The 20,181-nt window shown below is 48.0% G+C and overlaps 2 protein-coding genes across 2 annotated transcripts in view; one reads left to right on the plus strand and one right to left on the minus strand.

Annotated features, from left to right (window-relative positions):
* ASH2L (ASH2 like, histone lysine methyltransferase complex subunit) overlaps window positions 1–20,181 on the minus strand; it is a 50,165-nt gene that overhangs the window by 18,279 nt on the left and 11,705 nt on the right. Inside the window, exon 2 of the mRNA XM_043502985.1 lies at window positions 2,155–2,400. Coding sequence (XP_043358920.1) covers window positions 2,155–2,297 — 143 coding nt within the window. The 5' untranslated portion in view covers window positions 2,298–2,400. The remainder of the gene's footprint in view (window positions 1–2,154; window positions 2,401–20,181) is intronic.
* NODAL (nodal growth differentiation factor) lies at window positions 10,041–15,437 on the plus strand. Its single transcript, XM_038385049.2, has 3 exons — window positions 10,041–10,507; window positions 13,326–14,137; window positions 15,159–15,437. Exons 1-3 carry the CDS (start codon window positions 10,195–10,197, stop codon window positions 15,309–15,311), a joined length of 1,278 nt encoding a protein of 425 aa, XP_038240977.1. The 5' UTR covers window positions 10,041–10,194; the 3' UTR covers window positions 15,312–15,437.

A 20,181-nucleotide genomic window follows, 5' to 3' on the forward strand; every position in this document is an offset into this window, starting at 1 on the left:
AAATAACAGCATCAACCTTGCCCTTAGCAGTACATCCACCTTTGTACCAACTGGGCAAGAGTGGGACAAATGCCTTCCCCAACTCAGTATGCCCAGACCCCGTCCTACACCAGTGCCTTCTAATGACCCATCTCTATGCCCAGGTACACTGCCAAGTGATCCTGGATAGGTGTGTGGCCAAGTAGTAATTCATTAATATTCTATCCTATTCATGTCCTTACGCTGCACCCAACACCATGGTCTCTTCAGAATTGGTCTTATTTAGATATTTAAAACCTCCAAATGTCATGCTGAGCTAATTGACTATGCAACCTTGCATTCCTGTTTCTGTCAGCATTGTCTATGCCATGTTGTCCTGCTGCCTCTTGTCCCTTTTCCGGTTGTAAAGTACTTGGGGCCTGGACTGTCCTTTTCTTTTATGTTTGGATTTTCCTCTGTACAATAACATCCCCTCCCCCTCCAGTCATGATGGGCGCCTCGGATTGCTACAAATGTCCAATTTACCAAAGATGAATGTCCAGTTTACCAAAGAAACCAAGGTTTCCCTGGTATTAGGACCCATCTGCTCCCCTCTATTATATAGTGGTTTGGGGCTCAGACAGACAAAAAGCAGGAAGAAATAGGCCTGTACAGAAGCAAATGCGGTCTTATCATCCCATATGCTTTCTGTTATTTAGAGTCTCAAATCAGCTCTTCTATTAATTTGCTTGGTCTCTTTCTCAATTTAATAAAAAGAAAAGGAGTACTTGTGGCACCTTAGAGACTAACAAATTTATTAGAGCATAAGCTTTCGTGAGCTACAGCTTATGCTCTAATAAATTTGTTAGTCTCTAAGGTGCCACAAGTACTCCTTTTCTTTTTGCGAATACAGACTAACACGGCTGCTACTCTGAAACCTGTCAATTTAATAGTATCACTGAGGTACTTAATCACCTTGGTATCTGAACACTGATAGCAAAGATAAGATTGTCACATATAGTAACTGACAAATAGGAATGGCACAATCCGGATAAAGGTTGAGGCAAATACGCTCATTTATTAAAAGGTGTGTGTGGGGGGGGAAAAGGATCATCTAGAGGGATCTTACCCAAATTTAGGGAAAGATCTTTAAAAATGGGTTACTCCAGTTAGACTCCTAAATCCAGACTTAGGTACCAAACTCAATTAGCGGGAGCTGACCTGTATAATCAAGTTATTTCTGTGGGTGCCTAGATATGGACTCAGAAGCTTTACTTTGGGCACCCATTATTGCAAATCTTAGCCTCCTTCTCTAACTACTCTAAGGTGCCGCAAGTCCTCCTTTTATTTTTGCGAATACAGACTAACACAGCTGCTACTCTGAAACATATCGTTGTCCAGTGACACCTATATATTTCAATGAGGAGAGCTGTAAGAAGCCGTAAAATGAGGGCAGAGTTGTGGAGAGCAGTCCCTGGTGGGATGCTAGTGGACCCTTCCCTCTGAAGTGTAGAGTGGATGTCCCTTTCAACGGAGTGCACTAGTTCCAGTGCAAAATGCTGGGCTCAGTAGGAATCACTGGGTGAAATACTATGGCCGGGGTTATGTTGGATGCCTAGATGATTGTGAATTTTGGAAGTCACTGCAATCTACATAAATAGTAACTAAATGACAGAAGGCAAAGCAAAGGCCCACCTTGGCCAGGGAGGAAATAGAAGGGATTGTAACAATGCCCAGGAGCTGCCTTCTTGCCCTAGAGTTCTCAGCCGGGGGAGCTGCTGTCCAGCCTGTTGGTGCTGAAAGTCTCTCCCTTAATTTACCACTAATGGCATCCTTCCATCTCTCTCACCCCCAGACACTGACCACCCCCAGGCCCCTCCTGCCCTTCCTTCCTCAGGCACCTGTCCAGCTTCCTGATCTTCTTTCAGCCCCCCACCCCCTTCCCATCCATCTCCTGCATCACCACACTGCGTGCTCACTGCTAGTCCAGTCATCTCCCTTGGTCACTCAGGGCCTGTCAACACTGCACCTGGGGAGGCCTCCAGGCCTGGGTTGGTGGTAGCAGAGATTGTGTAGATGTTATGGCTCGGGCTGGAGCGGTAGCTCTCAAGCCTGGGGAGGGGACATCCCACATTGCCAAGTGCTGAGCGTGACAGCAGAGGAGTGGAACTAGACAGGGAAATCCTTCTGCCTCACCCACAGGGAATCAATTCTGTCCCATAAGAGGCTGTGAAGTTGAAGTTGTGGGTTTCAGATGGGGCAATCTTGTGGGCTTGAGTCTCTCCAAGTCCTTCTGGCTCAAGTGCTGCAGGAGCATACACAATTCTTCTTACCCACATCTCTGCTCACACCAGAAACTCTCCATCTGGGTGGGTTATTCCATTATTGTCCAAAAGGGGGTTTCTTGCATGCACCTTCCTTTGAAGTATCTGGTACCGGTGGCTGTTGGAGATGAGATGTCAGACTGAAAGGACCATTCCTATGATCCCCTCTCTGACTGAGTTCTGTGCATGCACTAGGAATCAAGGTACGTTGCCTGCATCAGAGTGTAGCATTGTGCCCTAGTTGAGTTTAAATGAGTGTGTTTTCCTCAGAGCGAAAGCAGACTTTCACGATCAGTCTGTTTGAAGTCTCTTGGCTTTAAATGCCTTTAAAAGCCATCAATATTTTGAACACTTCAGAAGGAAGAAACAAAAATGTTCTTTTCATTTTCTTAAGTGGCTGTGGGACCATAAATGGACTCTTTGATCCTGAACTAGACACAGAGCAGATCCTTGACGTTCTGAGCATGTGCAGAGTTGAGGGGGGAGGGGGAGAATGTGCATTTGGTACTGTGGTATGCTTCCATCCCCACCCAGAGCCATTTCAATCAGTGCTGGATCAGATACCAATCAAAATCATGCGTCAAGAAATCAGTTGCATTTTCATCCTAAAATGGCAATATGGATCATCTGTTTGAAGTAACTGATTTATAACAAACTCCTGCTAGCAAGACTAACAGGAGCGTTTAAGAGATATCAGTCTCCTCCTTTACTGTATCTTACAGCTCCCTATGCTTTCCTGTTTGTTGCTTTTCCTGCTACAACCCTACCCTTTTGCCCCTTTGCTGGGTAAGTTACAACAGTTTACCCTCCCATTAAATTCATATTCACACCAACTTACTCATATGCAACTTACAGTACCTCTAAATTCAGTGCTATGAGCCATATACTATCATTAACATAGATCAAACTACTTCTTTTTTAATACTAACTTCTAGTTTAAACTACTATTTTAATAGGCAGCAGTTTTAAAACAAACAAAAGGAAGTATTTATTCACACAATGCAGTCAGTCAGTTAGTGGAACTCTTTGCCAGAGGATGTTGTGAAGGCCAAGACTATAACAGGGTCCAAAAAAGAACTAGATAAGTTCATGGAGGATAGGTCCATCAATGGCTATTAGCCAGGATGGGCAGGGATGGAGTCCCTAGCCTCTGTTTGCCAGAAGCTGGAAAGGAGCAACAGGGGATGGATCACTTGATGGTTACCTCTTCTGTTCATTCCCTCTGGGGCACCTGGCATTGGCCACTGTCAGAAGACAGGATACTGGACTAGATGGACCTTTGGTCTGACCCAGTATGGCCATTCTTATGTTCTTCTGAGCTTTATACATAGCTGAATATATTTTAAGCCTGTATAAGAAAAGGCCATCGAATTTCAGCGATTCCAGTATCAAGCCCATAACTTGTAGTTGAACTACAGCATATTTTTTGAAAGACATCCAGTCTTGACTTAGAGACTTTTAAGTGATAAAGAATCCAACCATTCCAGTAATGGTCTCGCCAATGCTGTATACAAAGCTAATACTCCTTCCCTACTCCTATTTGATATTCCCCAGCTTATGTTGCATTAGCACTGTTAGCAACAGCATGACGCTGGGAGATCATGTACCATGACCCCCCAAATCCTTTTCAAAGTCACTGCTTTCCAGAATACTTCCCCACACCATCCTTTAATCGAGACCTACATTCTTTGTTCCTCGATATAGGACTTTGCATTTGCCCCCTGTATTAAAACACCTGTTGTTCACGTGAGCCCAGTTTACCAAGCAATCCAAGTCGGTCTGTATAGCTGACCTAGCATCATTAGTTGCCACTCTACCAATTTGTGTGTCATCTGAAAACTTTACCAGCAATGATTTTATATTTCCTTCCAGATCATGGATAAAGATATTGAATAGCATTGCGCCAAGAACAGATCCCGGTGGGGCTGTACCGCAAACCCCTCCTTTGGATGAGGATCCCTCACATACAATTGCCTTATAAAAATCAGCCAGTTAGCTGGATTTTAATCTATATAATATGAGCTATACTGATTTTATATAGTGCTCATACTGAGCAGGTCTAAATTAAATGCTTTAGTCACATTTTTCCACGTCAACACAATTACCTTTATCAATTAAACTTGTAATCTCATAAAAATTATATTGAGTTTAGCTGACCAAACAGCTGTGCTGATTGGCATTAATTATGCTACCACCTTTTAATTCTTTACTGACCGAGTCCTGTATCAGCCTTTCCATGATTTTGCTAAAGATCAATGTCAGGTTAGCTAACTAACGTCAGTTACCAGGGGTTCCTCTCGGCAGGCCAGAACAACTGTGGTGATAATATGGACAGTGTGTTTCACAAGATGGGGGAAATATAGCTCCACTTCATTCCAGATAATGCATGCTGGGGAAAAGTTAATAGCAGTGGAGAGCGCTGGAATCTTGTATGTTAACTGTGTGCTGCGGAGAAATGGAAAATAGATCTAAAAAGACAATAAGGAAAAGAGAAGATTTACTTCTCTGGCCGCTGGGTGGCAGTAGGAACCCACGTCAGAGACCAGCTCATGGGGACTTGCCTGGAAAGAGAAAGATGAATGCTAGAAAGCAATGTAATACAATACATTCCCAGAGACAACATCCCTGCATTTGCATTAGGGAAGAATGAATCCATGAATAATAACAACTCTGCTTAAGTAAAGGGAAACATGCAAACAATACTGCCACAAAATGTCCAAGCTTAATATGTCTGTAGCAGACAGACATCTTTTTACGGCTCCATAGTGTCAGTGGACCCCAGAAATACTTTACTTTTGCAATTTTAGACCCAGAGTAACATTTTCAAAAGCACGTAGAGTGACTTAGGAGCCTAACCCCCACTGAATTTAAAGTAAGCTCCTACGGCCCAGAGCCACAAGGGTATTTAGGCTCCTAACTCCTATTGCTTTTCATTGGGGCGTAAGTGCCCATGTCACTTTTGAAAATAAGACCTAGGTGCTTTTGAAAACATTCACACCTGGCTATATTTGAGGCTGCTCCTTGAACAGCCTTGAAACCCGCAAAGTTGTACCTGCTTATGTCAGGGCTGAATGTTTCGGTATATATGCACTCAGGGATAAGCAAGAGGGATAGAATTTTTAAAAAAAAGTTTGTTTCAATAGATCCACTGATCTGTGTTAGACAAGTTCTACCATTTCTTTCAAACCTTATGCCTGGCTGATCTTACAGTTGGTTGGACAGCTGTGCGCTGCATAAAACAAACTAAAAGCAAAACATAACAAGTGACAGAACTTGCTTTCCAGGCACTCACTGATTTCCAGCACTCTCTCAGAGCAGAGGTTTTCCAGTCTATTCTGCATTATCTGATCATCAAGATAGCAGCTTCCCTTTTAATTACTACTAATTCTTCTCTACAACACCTAAGACCCATTTTTTAAAAAATGGATTTACTTCATTTTGCATTTAGATTTACTTCTATTCCATTCGAGTCAGTTTAACTATCGCCAATCCTGCCTCAAACATACATTCTTTCCTATATGCAGACACAACATCTGGCCCAAAGAGCGGACACTCTGAAAGTGATTCCAAAATCTTCCTCTGTGAGAAACCCCAGAGGGCAGCACAGGGCAATTGCTCTCTCATGAAGGGATAGGTTTCCTCTCCCCTTCTATTCAATGAGTGCAGCGTGTGAAGACACCGGGAGAGATGGTGAATCAGCCTGGACTGCACTGATACACTAATAAGGAGTGTCATCATCAAAGCTGAATGAAACTGTAGACTCTAATGCCTTGCATAATGACAGGTTTCAGAGTAGCAGCTGTGTTAGTCTGTATTCGCAAAAAGAAAAGGAGGACTTGTGGCACCTTAGAGACTAACAAATTTATTAGAGCATAAGCTTTCGTGAGCTACAGCTCACTTCATCGGATGCATTTTGAGCATTCTCTAAGGTGCCACAAGTACTCCTTTTCTTTTTGTAGAATCTAAGTGTGTGGCTGACAGACCTGGGTGCCAGCAAGCCAGCTGCTGCAAAAGCAAAAGGAGGTTGCCGTGGTAGTGGCAGCAAAAGGAGGTACTGGGAATGTTTGCCTGCCTTTCAGGAAGGTGGACTCCAGTTGGATCCATCACAGCTCGTGGGCACAAGGACCTTTCCCCATCTGTGGCTGGCCAAGAGATGGTGGCCTCACAATGGACATCCATGCCTTTGCCATGCAATGCAATGCAGCAATCTGCCTTCTGACAGAGCCATAAAGTTTGGTCCCTTTTGGCCTTACTGGACCATATCGTCTGGCCTCCTGTATACCACAGGCCACTAAGCCCCACCCAGCCACAGCACACCAAGCACAGCCACCTGAAATTAGACCAAAATATTACAGCCCTCAGGAGACTAAACTGTTGTATGCCCCAGACAGAGAGTAGGAGGGACTGGGATGATGCCTACAATGGCAGGGAATTGGTTAAATTAGATATACCCAGATGATCTAAGCAGGAAGGTCACTATGGTCTTATTGCACCCGTGTTCAGGTCTTGGTACTGGCTTCCTGTTCATTTGTGGGTGCCATGAAGCTGCTGGTGACAATCTGCACTAAGCCGTCTGGGACCCACTAACCCACAGATGCCTCTTACTTTATATCCCATTCCAACAGCTAAGGTCAGCTGGGAGGCTCCCGGTCCCAGTACCAGCGGCTGAACTCTCCAGGGCCACTGGCAGGGAGGTCTTATTAGGAGACCCTCTGCCTTTGTAACCCACTCTCCTTGGTGGTCCACTGAAGCTGCATTCAACAGCCTTCAGAGCTTAGCATAATGGATGAAGTTGACCTCTGGTGTAACTCCATGGGAGTAAAGGGGATTGTGCCAGGGATGAATCTGGCCCATTTTTTGGGTTAGCCTCCAATGAGCTTTTAGCAGTCTTGCCTTAACTTGCAATCGGATGGGTGGGGCATCATTGCCTTTAGTAGCGGCAGCTGCGGCTCCTCCGCCACCTGTGGCGGACACCAGGTCAGATGCCAGTTCCAGACACGTGGTGTCACGTTGCCAAGGCACGAGGAACTATGAAAGGAAACAAACCCGAGTGGATTGTGGATCAATACTGGAATGTCCCTTCAAAATCGAGAAGATGAAGGGATTTGCTTTGAAGTTGATTGGACATTCAAGTGAGATCTGAAGCATCAGAACAAGGATGGATTCTTTCATGTAGGGTGGGGGTGTATTGGCAGGGCTGCTGCCAGTGACTGGCTGGGAGAACAGAGAGTGCTCAGAGGTGTTCTCCACGGCACCAGAGAGGCTGGTGCCCTTCTTCCTAGAGGAACAGCTTCCTCCCCTCTGTCGGGAGGGATTAGCGTTTGGTGGCTGGTCTTGCTGCTGCAGATCTCATTATGGTAGCTGGCTGGAGAGTCCTTGAGGGTTATTAAATGAGGAGAAGGAAGCCAGGACACTGGTCTGTTTCTTTGGGGAGAGGTGGGTTTCCAACGGCATAGATTTGTTTAGAGCAGTGGCAGACGTTGGTTTCAGGGGGCAAGCTTGGTGGTGACTCAGGACATACGCTTCTTCTCCCATTAAGGATGGGCTGTCTCCATTTATTTATGTTAGGTATGACCCACCTCATAATCTAGTGCATTTATCCTCACCACACCTCTGTCAGGAAGGAAGCGGTCTTGTCCCCATCATATGGATAGAGCTGAGGCAAGACAGACTCAGTGACTTCCCAAGATCACACGGGGAGTCTGTGGTGGAGCAGGAATCGAAACATTCCCTCATGGCCCTTCCAGCTGGAGAGCTGCAAGGCAAAGAACACTCCTCACCTACAGCAGCAGCTTGCGTCAATGTACAACTGGATTATGGAATAAAAACATTTGTTTGCCTAGATTTTTATCCAGTTTATGCCCATCACAGATGGGGGAGAAAAAAAAAAAAAAAAAAAAAGACACAAGACCAGATCCTGCACTCAAATTTCCTCTATAAGCTTCCACACAGGCAACCACTGGGTCCTTAAATTGATACAGGATTGCTGGCCTATGGGCCCAAAATCCTTCAGGGAGTGGCAAATCCACAAATGCCAGAGCTCACCTTTGGAACTCTGTGTTAGCTGAAACATCCATTGAATCACATGGAGCCAGACAGTTCCCTACAGACCTTACACATCTATTATTCCATCAAGGTTGGGGACTAAATTACACTCATTATTATCCTCTAATATACCTGCTTCAGATGGCACGTATAATAAATAAAAATTGCACAGTAGATAGACAGGATATAAAGATGTAGGAGCCTGCTTTAGTTTTGGATATAAGGCAATAGACTAGGACTTGGGAGATTGCTGTTCAATTCCTGCCTTTTCCCCACAAACACCTGGTATGTCCTGACTCTCCCCAGGCCAGGTTCTGATCCCCCTTCTCATGCGGAGTAGCATCTTACCCAATAAATAACCCTATTGTTAGCAGGAGAATATTCTTTCTGACTGAAAATGCTGGGGGTGGAATTTAGGGAGCCAGAATGTAATTATCCTAATTGGAATTTGGCCAGGACTCGATCAGCACCCCTACTCTTTATGAAAAGATGCCATAAAAATGAAGTGGCCACATCGGATGCCTCATGTGACAGGAGCACTCCCAGTGGCACAGCACTCTCCCAGCACTGCGATGGGTACCAGGGAAATGCTCCGCAATGTGACAGTGCTGCTGTAAAAAGCATTACCCAGGAGGACTCTGCTGATTTATGGAATAGTACGGCACAACGTAAACCAGACTGAACACATGACCAACCTTTGATCTCAGGGCATGTTACTGATGTGAATTTCTCTGACTGGTTGAAGAAGAGACAAAATTCTGCTTTGAAATGGGAGGTTTTCAAAAAAAAGCATTTTGCTTCCTGTTATTTATAAAATTCAGTTATTGTCTAACTTCACTCCAGAATGGGCATACAGAGAGAATTTGATTTTCTAATGGGACTCTCAGTAAAAAGGAGCTGGTAGGTTCTTTACAAAAAACTAAAGAAACAAGCAAAATCAGGGAGTCAAATTCCATGGTCTTCTCTCTCCTCTTTTTTTTTCCCCCCCACCAAATGCATCCGATGAAGTGAGCTGTAGCTCACGAAAGCTTATGCTCTAATAAATTTGTTAGTCTCTAAGGTGCCACAAGTACTCCTTTTCTTTTTGCGAATACAAACTAACACGGCTGCTACTCTGAAATCTCTCTTCTTTGTTCTTCTGGTACTGCAATCTTGGTGCTTTCCTGATCATAAAAAGATTGAGCTTTATACTGTCTCTCATGACACTTCACTTCCAATTTGTTGCTGTTAAAATCAGCCAGCCTGTTTCCATGCTCCAAATAACTTGATTTTGCACTTATTGCACTGCAAAGTGTCCCAGATAAAACAATTCACCCTTCACCTCCACAGTCCCTTTTTCACAAGTGTCACAGGGCAATCACCCAGACTAAAACCCATGAGCATTTAACAACCAGAGACATTGCCACCCAAATCCGGATTCCCTCACTCTGGGCAAAGTGTAAAAGCAGAAGCCACCAGCAAATGCACCAGGATGAAGGGGAATTTCAGGATCTGACCATTCTCAGGCCCTTGGGAAATGATCACTCAGGCCACATTCCAGTTTGGGCCAATGCATAATGGGGAAGAGTTTTGAGAGGTAATTAATCACCTGCTCTGTGTGTCTTCCCATCACTTCCTCATTAGAGGGAGGGGTTGCATAAGAATAGGGACCATGTGGAGACTGTAGAAGGCTTGACAGCTCTGGACTCAGGATGGAGGGAGTGTTGACATCAAAGGATTGCAGGCTAGAGCCTGCTCAGGGAGCCTCAGGTATATAGTGTCAATAGGCAGCAGTGAAGAGGAAAGACTCAGAGAGCCAGACAGCTCCGGGTGTTGAAAAGAGCCAGAGGGAAGTGTAAGAAGCTTAGTTCAGAGAGAAGCAGCAGCTATGCCACCCAGGAACACATGCGGCTTGGAGCTGGTGTGTTGGGCTCTCATCCTCATGCAGCTGGGCATGTCAGAGTCGACCGGTCTCTCCCAGCAGAAGGATGAGCAGCAGTTGCATACAGCAGAATCTAGCCCAGGGCTAAAGAGTTTGTCTACAGTCCATGGCTTACGGCACCCACACCCTGCTCTCCGGTACCCCTTGTACATGATGCAGCTGTATAGATCTCTCGTCATTGGGAATCACCTGGGACAGCCCACCATGGAGGCATCAGCACTGCAGGAATCTGACTCAGTCTTAAGCCTCGTAGCTAGAAGTAGGTGATGTTCATTTATTCTTTTTCTTTCTTTCTTCCTTCCTTCCCACCCTGTGTTTCTAGCTTTCCCTAGGACCTGGCTCAGCAGCAGCAACACTGTGATGGGGGTTGAGCCCTCAGGTTTGTCAGGACCTCATTGACTGATTGCTGCTTATCAGACTCTCCCCTGTTGGGCCTTGGCTATTCCAGTGCTTCTCTTGCCATTGCTTTTGTGGATTGGGACCCCAGACGTCTGTGAAGAAGGGACCCCATGGGGACCCAATCCACATCTGTACTGTTTTGACATCTGGCAGGAACAAGCTTGGGCAATAGCCAGTTGCTGTTTTGTTAAGGGGTGGCATGTGGGGAGAGAGGGAGAGAAATGTGGAGGGGGAAAAGTGTGTGTGTGGGAGGGTGTCTTGCTCTGAAGGGGTCAGCCTGAGCCTAGATCCTGAACTCTGCACTGGGAGAACGCTTGCCCTAGCTTCCCCTGCCAGTGGTTGAAAAAAGCTAAGATTTTACCCTTGGTATCCAAGCTTTGGCTAGCAGGTTATTTGGAAAGGCAAATCTTTGTACAGAGGAGTAGGTCCCTTCCTCAGCCTGCCACCGACCAGCATGGGATCAGGGAGATTGGCTAGTGCCCTTAAACACGCCAGTGGCCTGTCTCAGGCTGTAGAATCTGGGTGCTATTGCAGTATTTAGGGGCACAGTGCAGTGATTTTAATGAACTGCTTATTGGATGCAAAGGAGAACATGGATACAACAAGGAGAACAGCCCCTTGGGACTGTGAAGGGAGCAGACTGTCTAATTCGCCAGGCAGTTTTCAAAGCCTTAAGGCATTGCATTTCTAACTCCATTCATGGGAGCCCTGGGTCTGCCGACTGCAGCGGTGGCCTCAGATTCTGAACAATGACTGTATAATGACAAGCAAACATTGAAATAGCTGCAGAAGCAAGCATGGCCAGATCCAGGAAAGTTTGAAATAACCAACCGCCTAGCAAAGTCCCTAGAAGGAAGGAAACAGATACCCTGGCAAATCTTATTCTAGTGCTTTGGAATAAGGGTGGGGCTTCTTCCCATCAGCATAATTCCTGTTTTCTCCACTCTAAGTCGCATGACTTTATTTAATTAATGCTGTAAATAACTGACAACAGGGAGCATTTTCAAAGGCACCTACCCTAAGTCACAACAGCATGAACAGCATTAATGAACGATTCTAGCGGGAGGCAGTGTGGGATAGGAGCTAGACCCCTGGGCAAGGACTCAGCTCTATTCCCAGCTCTGCCACTGCTGCTGAGTGACCTTGAGCAAGTCACTTTACCACTCTGTCTCGGTTTCCCCATCCCCTTTGCAAAGGGCTTTGAGGACAACTGATGAAAAGCACTAGGTGAGAAGTAGGTATTTACGCAGCACTCTGATCCTATGGGAATGAATGGAATATCAAAGCCTAGTCTGGCTGATTTGTTGGGTTGTTTGAAAATGTAAAGCACCATAGCATCCACCAAAGGAAACTACTTAGGCTGGGATTTTCAAAGGCGTCTAAGTGAATTAGAAGCCACAATCCCATTGATTTTTAATGAGATTTTGATCACTCATTCCCTTAGTGGTTCCTTGAACCCCCCCAGCCCTCATTAACTGCAGGACTGTGATAATCAGTGCTTGGTAAGACTGGGGCATGGTCAGGGCAAGCTGGCTGCAGCTCAGTCTGGGTAAGGTGGAAGGGATGCTAGGAGAAGCAGCTGGTGGATATGGGGAGGAGTCGCAGTTTGACCTCCTGTAGAACAGAGGACATAGGATTAGATCTGCCCCTCTTGCTGGGGGTGTGACCAGCATTTAGTACTAGACTGCACTACTGGGGTGCATTAAAGCCGCTGCTGCTGCGGGGCTGGTATTGGTGGGGGAAAGCAGGGAGAAGTTTGAGGTTCACTCCTGCTGTACTTCCTGGCTCTGGGGAAGCTGCTGCATCACTACGTAGCTCATTCGGCCCAGGAAGGGATGGCTTTGTGCCTTTAGAGAACGGGACACTTAAATACATACTATAGAAAAGGCCTGGCCAGGGCCACCAAGGCCCAGCCCACAGTGAGGCCAGGACAGGGTGGTAATGTAGTGCCCCAGAGCCAGCACTGGGAGGCAGAATACTTGTAGGAGGCAGATGCATCCTGGAGCCGCAGGGGGGTGCAGATGCTGTGGGTCTATTCCTACCTCCCCTGGTGAGGGGCAGCATGCTCGCCTGTGTGAAGGCCAGGCAAGGCCTCCGGGGCGAAGAATGGAGCTGGGGCTGGGGTGTAGGGAGCAATGCATAGAGCGGCAGTTCTCCTTATGGGATCCATGTAAAGAAGGTGGAGAAGGCGCCTTGCCCCCTCGGCCCCTACCTGCTGTACCACCCTAGGAGGCCAGGCAGAACCCAGCGAATTAAACCAATAAACAAGATACGACTCTACGTGTGGGAAGTAATCTGGGTCCTGGCTGGGGGAGATCCATCGGAACGGGGCAGAGCATCCCACACCCAGGGTAAAGGGACCATTGTGACAGCGAGAGGACTGCTCCCCCAGGCCTGGCCCATTGCTCTGCTTCACCATGCGCCAACCAGCAGGCCTGGCCTTCATGGGCATGGGTGGGGGGTGAGGGTGTTAGCAGGCACACAGCAGCTGCACCCCCAGAAGCTCCAAGAGGCATTGTACCACCCCCTCCCCTCCAGTGCTTTGCCCGCCCCTCACTGCAGTACCGGTGCCCCGTGGGCAACCCCTGGATTCTTTACAGTCCTCAGAAGGGGCTGTGGGGCAAATGCTTTGTGCTGGGCAGGTCCCTCACCTCTGGCGCTGTGTTGGTTTCTTGCAGGTTCTCTCCAGGCTGGGGATCACTGGACTCTCTCTTTCGACATGACCTCCATCTCCAGCAGCCATGAGGTGAGGCTGGCCGAACTGCGGGTCCGCCTGCCGTCCTTCCCCCAGTCCCACAATGTGACGGTGGACATCTATCACAGCCACGAGCGCAAGCGCCAGGGCAACCAGACCTGCGTGGACAGGCTTTTCCTGGGAACCTTCACCAGCAGTCCTGCTGTCAGCCACTCCTCCTGGAGAGTGTTCAACATCACCAACTTGCTTCAGGCCTGGCTCCACCAAGGGGTGGCCTCTGGCAACGGGAAGCATGCAGATGCTCAGGGTTCCCAGGGGCAGGAGAGGACTGGGTCAGACAGCAATGCCACTGGATTGACGGGTGTGCAGAATTCCAGTGGCTCCAGCCAAGCGGAGCCAGCTGTGTCCCATGGTGTGACAGACAAAGTCCTGCTGGTCGTCTTCTCCAAAGATAAACCTTCAGCAGAGACCTCCTGGGCATCCACCCTCATCAGAACTGCGGAGGCCTCCAAGCATGTCATGACTGACAACGCCTCCAAAGAGCTGGGGAACCGCCGGCACCGCCGGAACAAGCAGGAGAGGCAAAGGATTAAAATGGCAGACCTCTCCACCCCGGGCCTGGGGGAGGAAGGCAGGTCTCTGTGCAAGAGGGTGGATATGATTGTGAACTTTGAGCAGACTGGCTGGGGAAGCTGGATTGTCTACCCCAAGAAGTACAACGCCTACCGGTGTGCGGGAGAGTGCCCAGCGCCCGTGGACGAGACCTTCAAACCAACTAACCATGCGTATATCCAGGTAAATGAGGCCTTTTCCTCTCTGCTAGAGCAGAGGTTTCCCGCAGAGGTTCCCTAAACTGCCCCCCAGCACTTCGGGATGAGCAGTCCCCTGGCTCTGTGCAGGGTGTGGTCAGCTGAGCATGGAGATTATAGTGAAACACAAAGAATACTGGGGAATTTCCCAAGTTTCATCTCACGTAAAATGCTATGCCAACCACAGCATCCTAGAACCAGAGACATTCGAAATGGGAAGGACCCATTAAGTCCACAGTCCATGTCCTCTTTCCCATCCTAAAGCCATTGCAGGATTGGCCACTGTGCTTTTTAGTGTATTGTCTAGTCTAGTTTTAAAATGTCTCAGCGCACAGGGCTGCCACCCAAACACACTGGGGTGAATTAAGACTGGGGTGGCGGGGAGGTTCTCAAGCAGTCGCTATCCGCTAGCCTAAACGTCACCCTGAAAGCAGCTCCTCCATGCTATAGGAATCTCAGTCAGGCCCTGCAGCCAGCTGGAGCCAATGGGGTTCTTGGCTCCTTTACCTGCAGCAGGTCCTATCCTGGAAACATTGGTACATCCAGGCTATTTAAGGGCCACCTATTCTGCTGTTGAGTGGGTACTGTGCTCTAGGAGCGACCTCACCGATTTCAGTAGGGCTACACACAGAGCAAGGACTATTTGGGGGCAAGGGCAGCTTTTGTTCTGTTTGTACAGTGCCTTGCACAATGGGGTCCTGGTTCACAGCTGGGGCTTGTGTGCACTACCAGGATACAGATAACAACAACACTTTTTGTGGGAGCAAAATCTGGCCCAAATCCTGACTGGTGATTTTCCAAAGGGACTAGTGATTTTGGGTGCACAGCTAGAGCGGACTTGCCAGGGCTGGGTTCCCAGAGAGTGGGTGCTCAGCACTTTCCGAGAATCAGGCCTCTGTAAGGGGTCTCAAGTGGGGCACCCAGAGTCACTAGACTTGTTGGCCAGCCTTGGCCACAGGCTGCATTGGTACAAGCCAGATGACTAACGCCTTCCCCTTTCCCAACAGAGTTTGCTTAAGCTGTACCAGCCCAACCGGGTCCCCTGTCCAGCCTGTGCTCCGGTCAAGATGAGCCCCCTCTCCATGCTGTACTATGAGAAAGGGGAAGTTGTCCTCCGCCACCATGAAGACATGATCATCGAGGAATGTGGCTGCAATTGAAGCAAGCTCTTCTCCTCTAGGTGACAGAGATCCTGCAGCTCAGTGATGAGCACGGGCAGGCTACCAACATGAGACTCGAGGCTCTACCTGCCCTGGGGGTGGCAGGGAATAAGCCCTGTGCAGCCAGGAACCGATCCACAAGGATCTGAAGTCTAAGTGCTTATAAAAGACAAAGGCTCAGGTCATCACCCACCCACAGATTAATGCATGACGGGGATCAAGCTGCCCTCTGTGGTGCTGTCCTCTCGGGATTCCGACCTGGCCTTTCCATGCAGCCCTCGCTAGAGAAGGCTGGGAAGAAGACTGAGGAGGATAAAGGCAGGGCTGTGGGAAATGCACAACACCCCCCTTGACATTAGACCCCACCCCCGATGGGAGAATCTGGGAAGGCAAGCTCTGCTCAGGGGGAATTTCATGGACGTTTCCTTCCCCTAGCAACCCCTGCTGCAGCTTTGCCTGAACTGGGCCAATGCTGGCCAGCAAAACGTACTCACTCAGGTGTAAATAGCTCTTCATAATGTTCTGTGAATGTTGTAAATAGATAGATCTATATTTCGTGCATATAGGCCAAGAGATTTTTATTGCTACTTTCATCGTAGTACATAGGGAGTTTGTTCTGTGCACGTTCACCAAGAGAACCATGTAATTCACAAAGAGGGGGAGGTCAGAGCACCTAGAAGGGAGGCAGAACTGGGACTAAAGCTGGGACTTCTCCCCCCCCCCCCCCAAAAAAAAGAGTTTTCCGGGGGGGGGGAATGCAGCGTGCTAGTTACTTTCCTTTGTATGGGCTTCCCCTTATCTACATGCTGTGTTATTCGTCAAAACCAAACCAATAGGCGTTATCTGCTCTGCCGTTGTCCTCCGGGGCTGTGAAGGCATGGTTTCCTTTCGGTGTCTGTATTTCTAGACACTGCACTGGGAAAACCTTCTCATCTGCAGGATTTTTGATGTGAAGCATCTCTTACAAAAATGTTAGGAGCCAAATGCTGCTCCCAGCCGAGGCACCTAGGAGGCAGAGAGCAGCATTTGACCTTGGAATGGACAGAGCCATTGAGAATGCAACTAGCTCGGTCTCCTTTGTTACTGTTCACTATTGTTAAACATGGCAAATAGTGTTTGTTTTTCTTCCATGTGTGATAAATGTTCTCGCCTGTTACAGTCTGGCTGAGAGGAGAGGCATAGGTGTTTGTCTTAATATTTAATCACACTAATGGTTGAGATTTTCAAAGCAGTCTCGGGAATTTAGACTTTCTATTACAATGAACACATGGCATTCTTTTTAGAATTAGTATTACACTGGGTAACTGGGTACACAGATTGGAACCCCATCGTGGGAGGTGCTGTACATACACAGACAGTCCCTGCCCTGAAGAGTTTACAGTCTAAACAGACCAGGGTGGCAGAAAGGAACTATTGTTATCCTCATTGTACAGATGGGGAACTGAGGAACAGAGCAATTCACTGGCTTGTCCAAAGTCACACGGGGATTCTGTAACAGTCTCAGGATTTAAGCCCAGGCCTCCTTAGCCCTAGCCAACAGCTTAACCACAAGACTATCCTTCCTCTCAACCCCTGCAGGGCTCACTAGTAACCAGAAACAACAAGAGGGTTGCTATTGGCAAGCAAACTTGTGAGCATCATGGATGTACAGAGGTCTGGATTGGCACATACTGGACTCCTCTGGACTGAAAATCTCAGCTCAGCTAATGCTTCCAGCTTCTTCAGTACCCCTCTACCTCTAAAATCTAACTCACGGTGTTAAAGCCATGATAACTACACTATGATTAAATAACTAGATCCACAATAAAAGGTCTTTTGTTGTATTATTGACTAATAAACAAACTGACATATTTAAATAAAATGGTGCCTGGCATATTCCAGTATCATGCTTTGTTTTCACCGTTGCAATTACTTCTTTGGTTTTAATCTCCATGGGACCCCCACCCCAAACACACACACTCCCTGTACTTCCTTTGTGCATCGAGGCCCCCTGGGGAGGGAGCTACTGTGGCAGAGGGAATCCCTTACAGCTCAGCAACACTGAGCATGGGGCACTGATCCTGTCCCTGGTGGCAAGGGAGTAAACACTGGCTGCTGCAAAGACACTGAGCATTCCTTAGCAGCAGTAGGGGGCCCTCAGCACCATGCAGGATCAAGTCACCACACAGGCCAAACCAATGGAAAAAAAAAATAACCAAAGACAGAAATTGGGCTGGTTTTTGGTTTAATTGGCTTGTAAGTTGCTTGGCTAGTTTCTGGCTTGTAGCAAGCAGGGGCAAGCGGGGGGAGAGAGTCCAAGGTGCACAGTGGGCCCACTATAGTCCCAGACTGCATGCCAGGGGGATCTAGACACAGAGTGCTGGGGTTTTTAGGGATTTACTTGTTTTGAAATGGGATTAGCTTGTTTTTTGGCTTATTGTGAAAGTCGGGGTGCTTATTTACCCTGTGAAAGTTGGCAACTGTGCAAGCCACAAAGTGCCAGGGGCTGACTCCCCACAGCAGAATACAAGGAGATCTAATTTCCCCCCAGTGGGATCCTGGGGAGGGTGGATTGTCTCTTGTGTGGCTGGGCTGAGCGCTCACCAGAGGCAGGTTGGCTCTGCAAGCCACTCATGCTCTCAAACATACCCAAACTAATGAACTCCAAAGCCAAGCAGTGAGTGCAGCCAGGTATTGTCCACACAAAGACAGCTCCTCTGAAATCATGCCTTGGGAACAGCCAAACCAGGGTTCCGCCCACCCTGCTAGCTCCCCAGCTGCTGGCCCTTGGGCTACCGGCAGCCACTGGGAACTAGAACAGTCCACAGACTGCTCTAATTTATGACAGGGAACCAGCTTAGCCCAGGGAAAGAAAAGGATCAAGAAAGGCAAGCCGGCTGAGGGTAGGGCCACTGTGTCCATGCTGCGATCATTCGATCCATCAGCAGCCTGCAATACCATGGAGCTGGGCAAAATTTTTCCAACAGCACAGTTTTATTTTTGGAACAGAAAACAGCTTTTGCAATAAAATGGAAACTTTTGTAGAAAAAATTATTTTGGTTGTCATGTTGGGGAGGAAAAAACAAACCAAAACTACCCAAAATTTCTGTTGTCAAACACTGCAGAAAAAAAGTTTCCATTTTTTGATGAAAACCCCCAAAAATTCAAAGACAATTTTTGACATAAAGAAAAATGTTTTGTTTTCATCATACATTTTCCATGGGAAAAATATCAACTTCCAAACAAGCTCCCAAAAGCCCTGCTTAGGGGTGCGATTGGTTTGCTTGAGACTCCAGGGGGAGTGAATGGTGGTAATGATAGGGGGTTTTCACTGCCTTCCTTCTTACTTCTCAAGTCCCAGAAGATGGTGCGGTGGCATCTGGGCCCCTTTGATTAAACAAATAATGTGTGCATGTGTGCACAAGCATGCATTTGAGCAGGACACTCCGATACACGAGGCATGATGTAGTTAAATGGGTTTTATGAAAGACGACCAAGCTGCCCAATGAACGGAACATGCACATAGTAGTATGAGAATGAATCCAGAGAATGTTCACTGGCTGATTCATAGATTTCCTTGCATTGGAGGACAAAGCTTATGAAACACCTTCACCCTGGGAAGGGAAGAGCTAAATGGATTTTTCTCTCTCTCTTTCTTTTCTCCCCATCTTAAAAACAAGGAAGAGATTCCCCCAGTTACACATTTTAGCCATGTCCTTCGCTCTCACATCTGGGACCTTTTTGGTTATGGGGAGGTGGATGTTTGTGTAACAAGAGAAAGCCCCACTCCACTCCCAAGGAGTGCTGGAGCTGCAGCCAGACTCTCAGCCATGGCACCACTCCTTCACTGCACAACCTGGACACATCCCTCCCTGAGCAGGTCCATCCTGTGCACTGATTGTGGCTGGGGACCAAGGGAAAGCATAGCATGCAATTATGTAATTAAAGACTGTACCATCATGCATACATACAAGGGGCTGAACTGCATGTTGCAGGTCCTCGGGCGAGTCACTGCCTCTCTCTCTGGGTAAGGTATGGAAAATGACACCTTCTGTGAGTTATTTGCTAGAGAAGGGCACAGCATTCTGATTGCAGAGAGTGGAAGGGAGAGGTTTCTGCCTCCCTCCACAGCCCGGTCCTGACCCGAGTCTGGAGGTGGGGGTGGGTATCTGTTTTCTTTGCCCAATGATTTTTCTTTCCTCAGACATTTGTTGGTGGCAGTCAGCTTTACTGCCCAGCATTCCTCAAGCCCATCTGTCCCTTGCCAATAAGTCTCCAGCGACATTGCTCCAGGGCCAGGGACTCCCCCCATTTTAAGAATCAGGGAAGTAAGAGATAACAGAAGCCACATCACTACCAGGAGAAGGTCATGTTTCCAACAGGCTCAGCCAGTGCACACTGGCGAAGCCCGACTGCATTTCCTAGCTGTCCAGCCCCATTTCTCCTTGCTCAGGGTCCCGTCTGTTACTGAATGGCTGTCTGACTCTGGGCAAGGTTCCTACCCATGGGACTCATGCATCCCTCACCATCTGCACAGGACCCAGGGGACCCCTCCACCCCGCCCCGAGAGCCTGGCCTGGCCCGGCCCCGTCATGCATTCCCTCCGAGAGCTGGACACCCTCTCTGGGGGCGCAAATCATGCCACCCACATCGTAATGGTGATGAGCCCACAGGGGTTCCTGTCCCCTTGCTGCTCGTCATGCTCAGAGCACCCCTCTCCCCCACACCGCAGAGCCAGTGCTCATGGCGCCCCCAAAGAGCAAGCCCAAAGGATTCTGGGATGGCTCCCAGGAGAGGCTGAGCATGGCTCGCATTGGGACAGAGGTCAAGAAGCCCTTCCTGAGTCCCCTCCCTGCTGCAGGGCCCCAGCAGCGGGAGGATCCCACATCCC

This window comes from Dermochelys coriacea, chromosome 26, assembly GCF_009764565.3.
Source record: "Dermochelys coriacea isolate rDerCor1 chromosome 26, rDerCor1.pri.v4, whole genome shotgun sequence".
NCBI lineage: Eukaryota > Metazoa > Chordata > Testudines > Dermochelyidae > Dermochelys > Dermochelys coriacea.

Coding starts and splice junctions, on each gene's coding strand:
- NODAL (XM_038385049.2), top strand. CDS start 10,195: ATGCCACCCAGGAACACATGCGGCTTGGAGCTGGTGTGTTGGGCTCTC. Junction 10,508..13,325: donor CTTAAGCCTCGTAGCTAGAA/GTAGGTGATGTT, acceptor GGTTTCTTGCAG/GTTCTCTCCAGGCTGGGGAT. Junction 14,138..15,158: donor CTAACCATGCGTATATCCAG/GTAAATGAGGCC, acceptor CTTTCCCAACAG/AGTTTGCTTAAGCTGTACCA.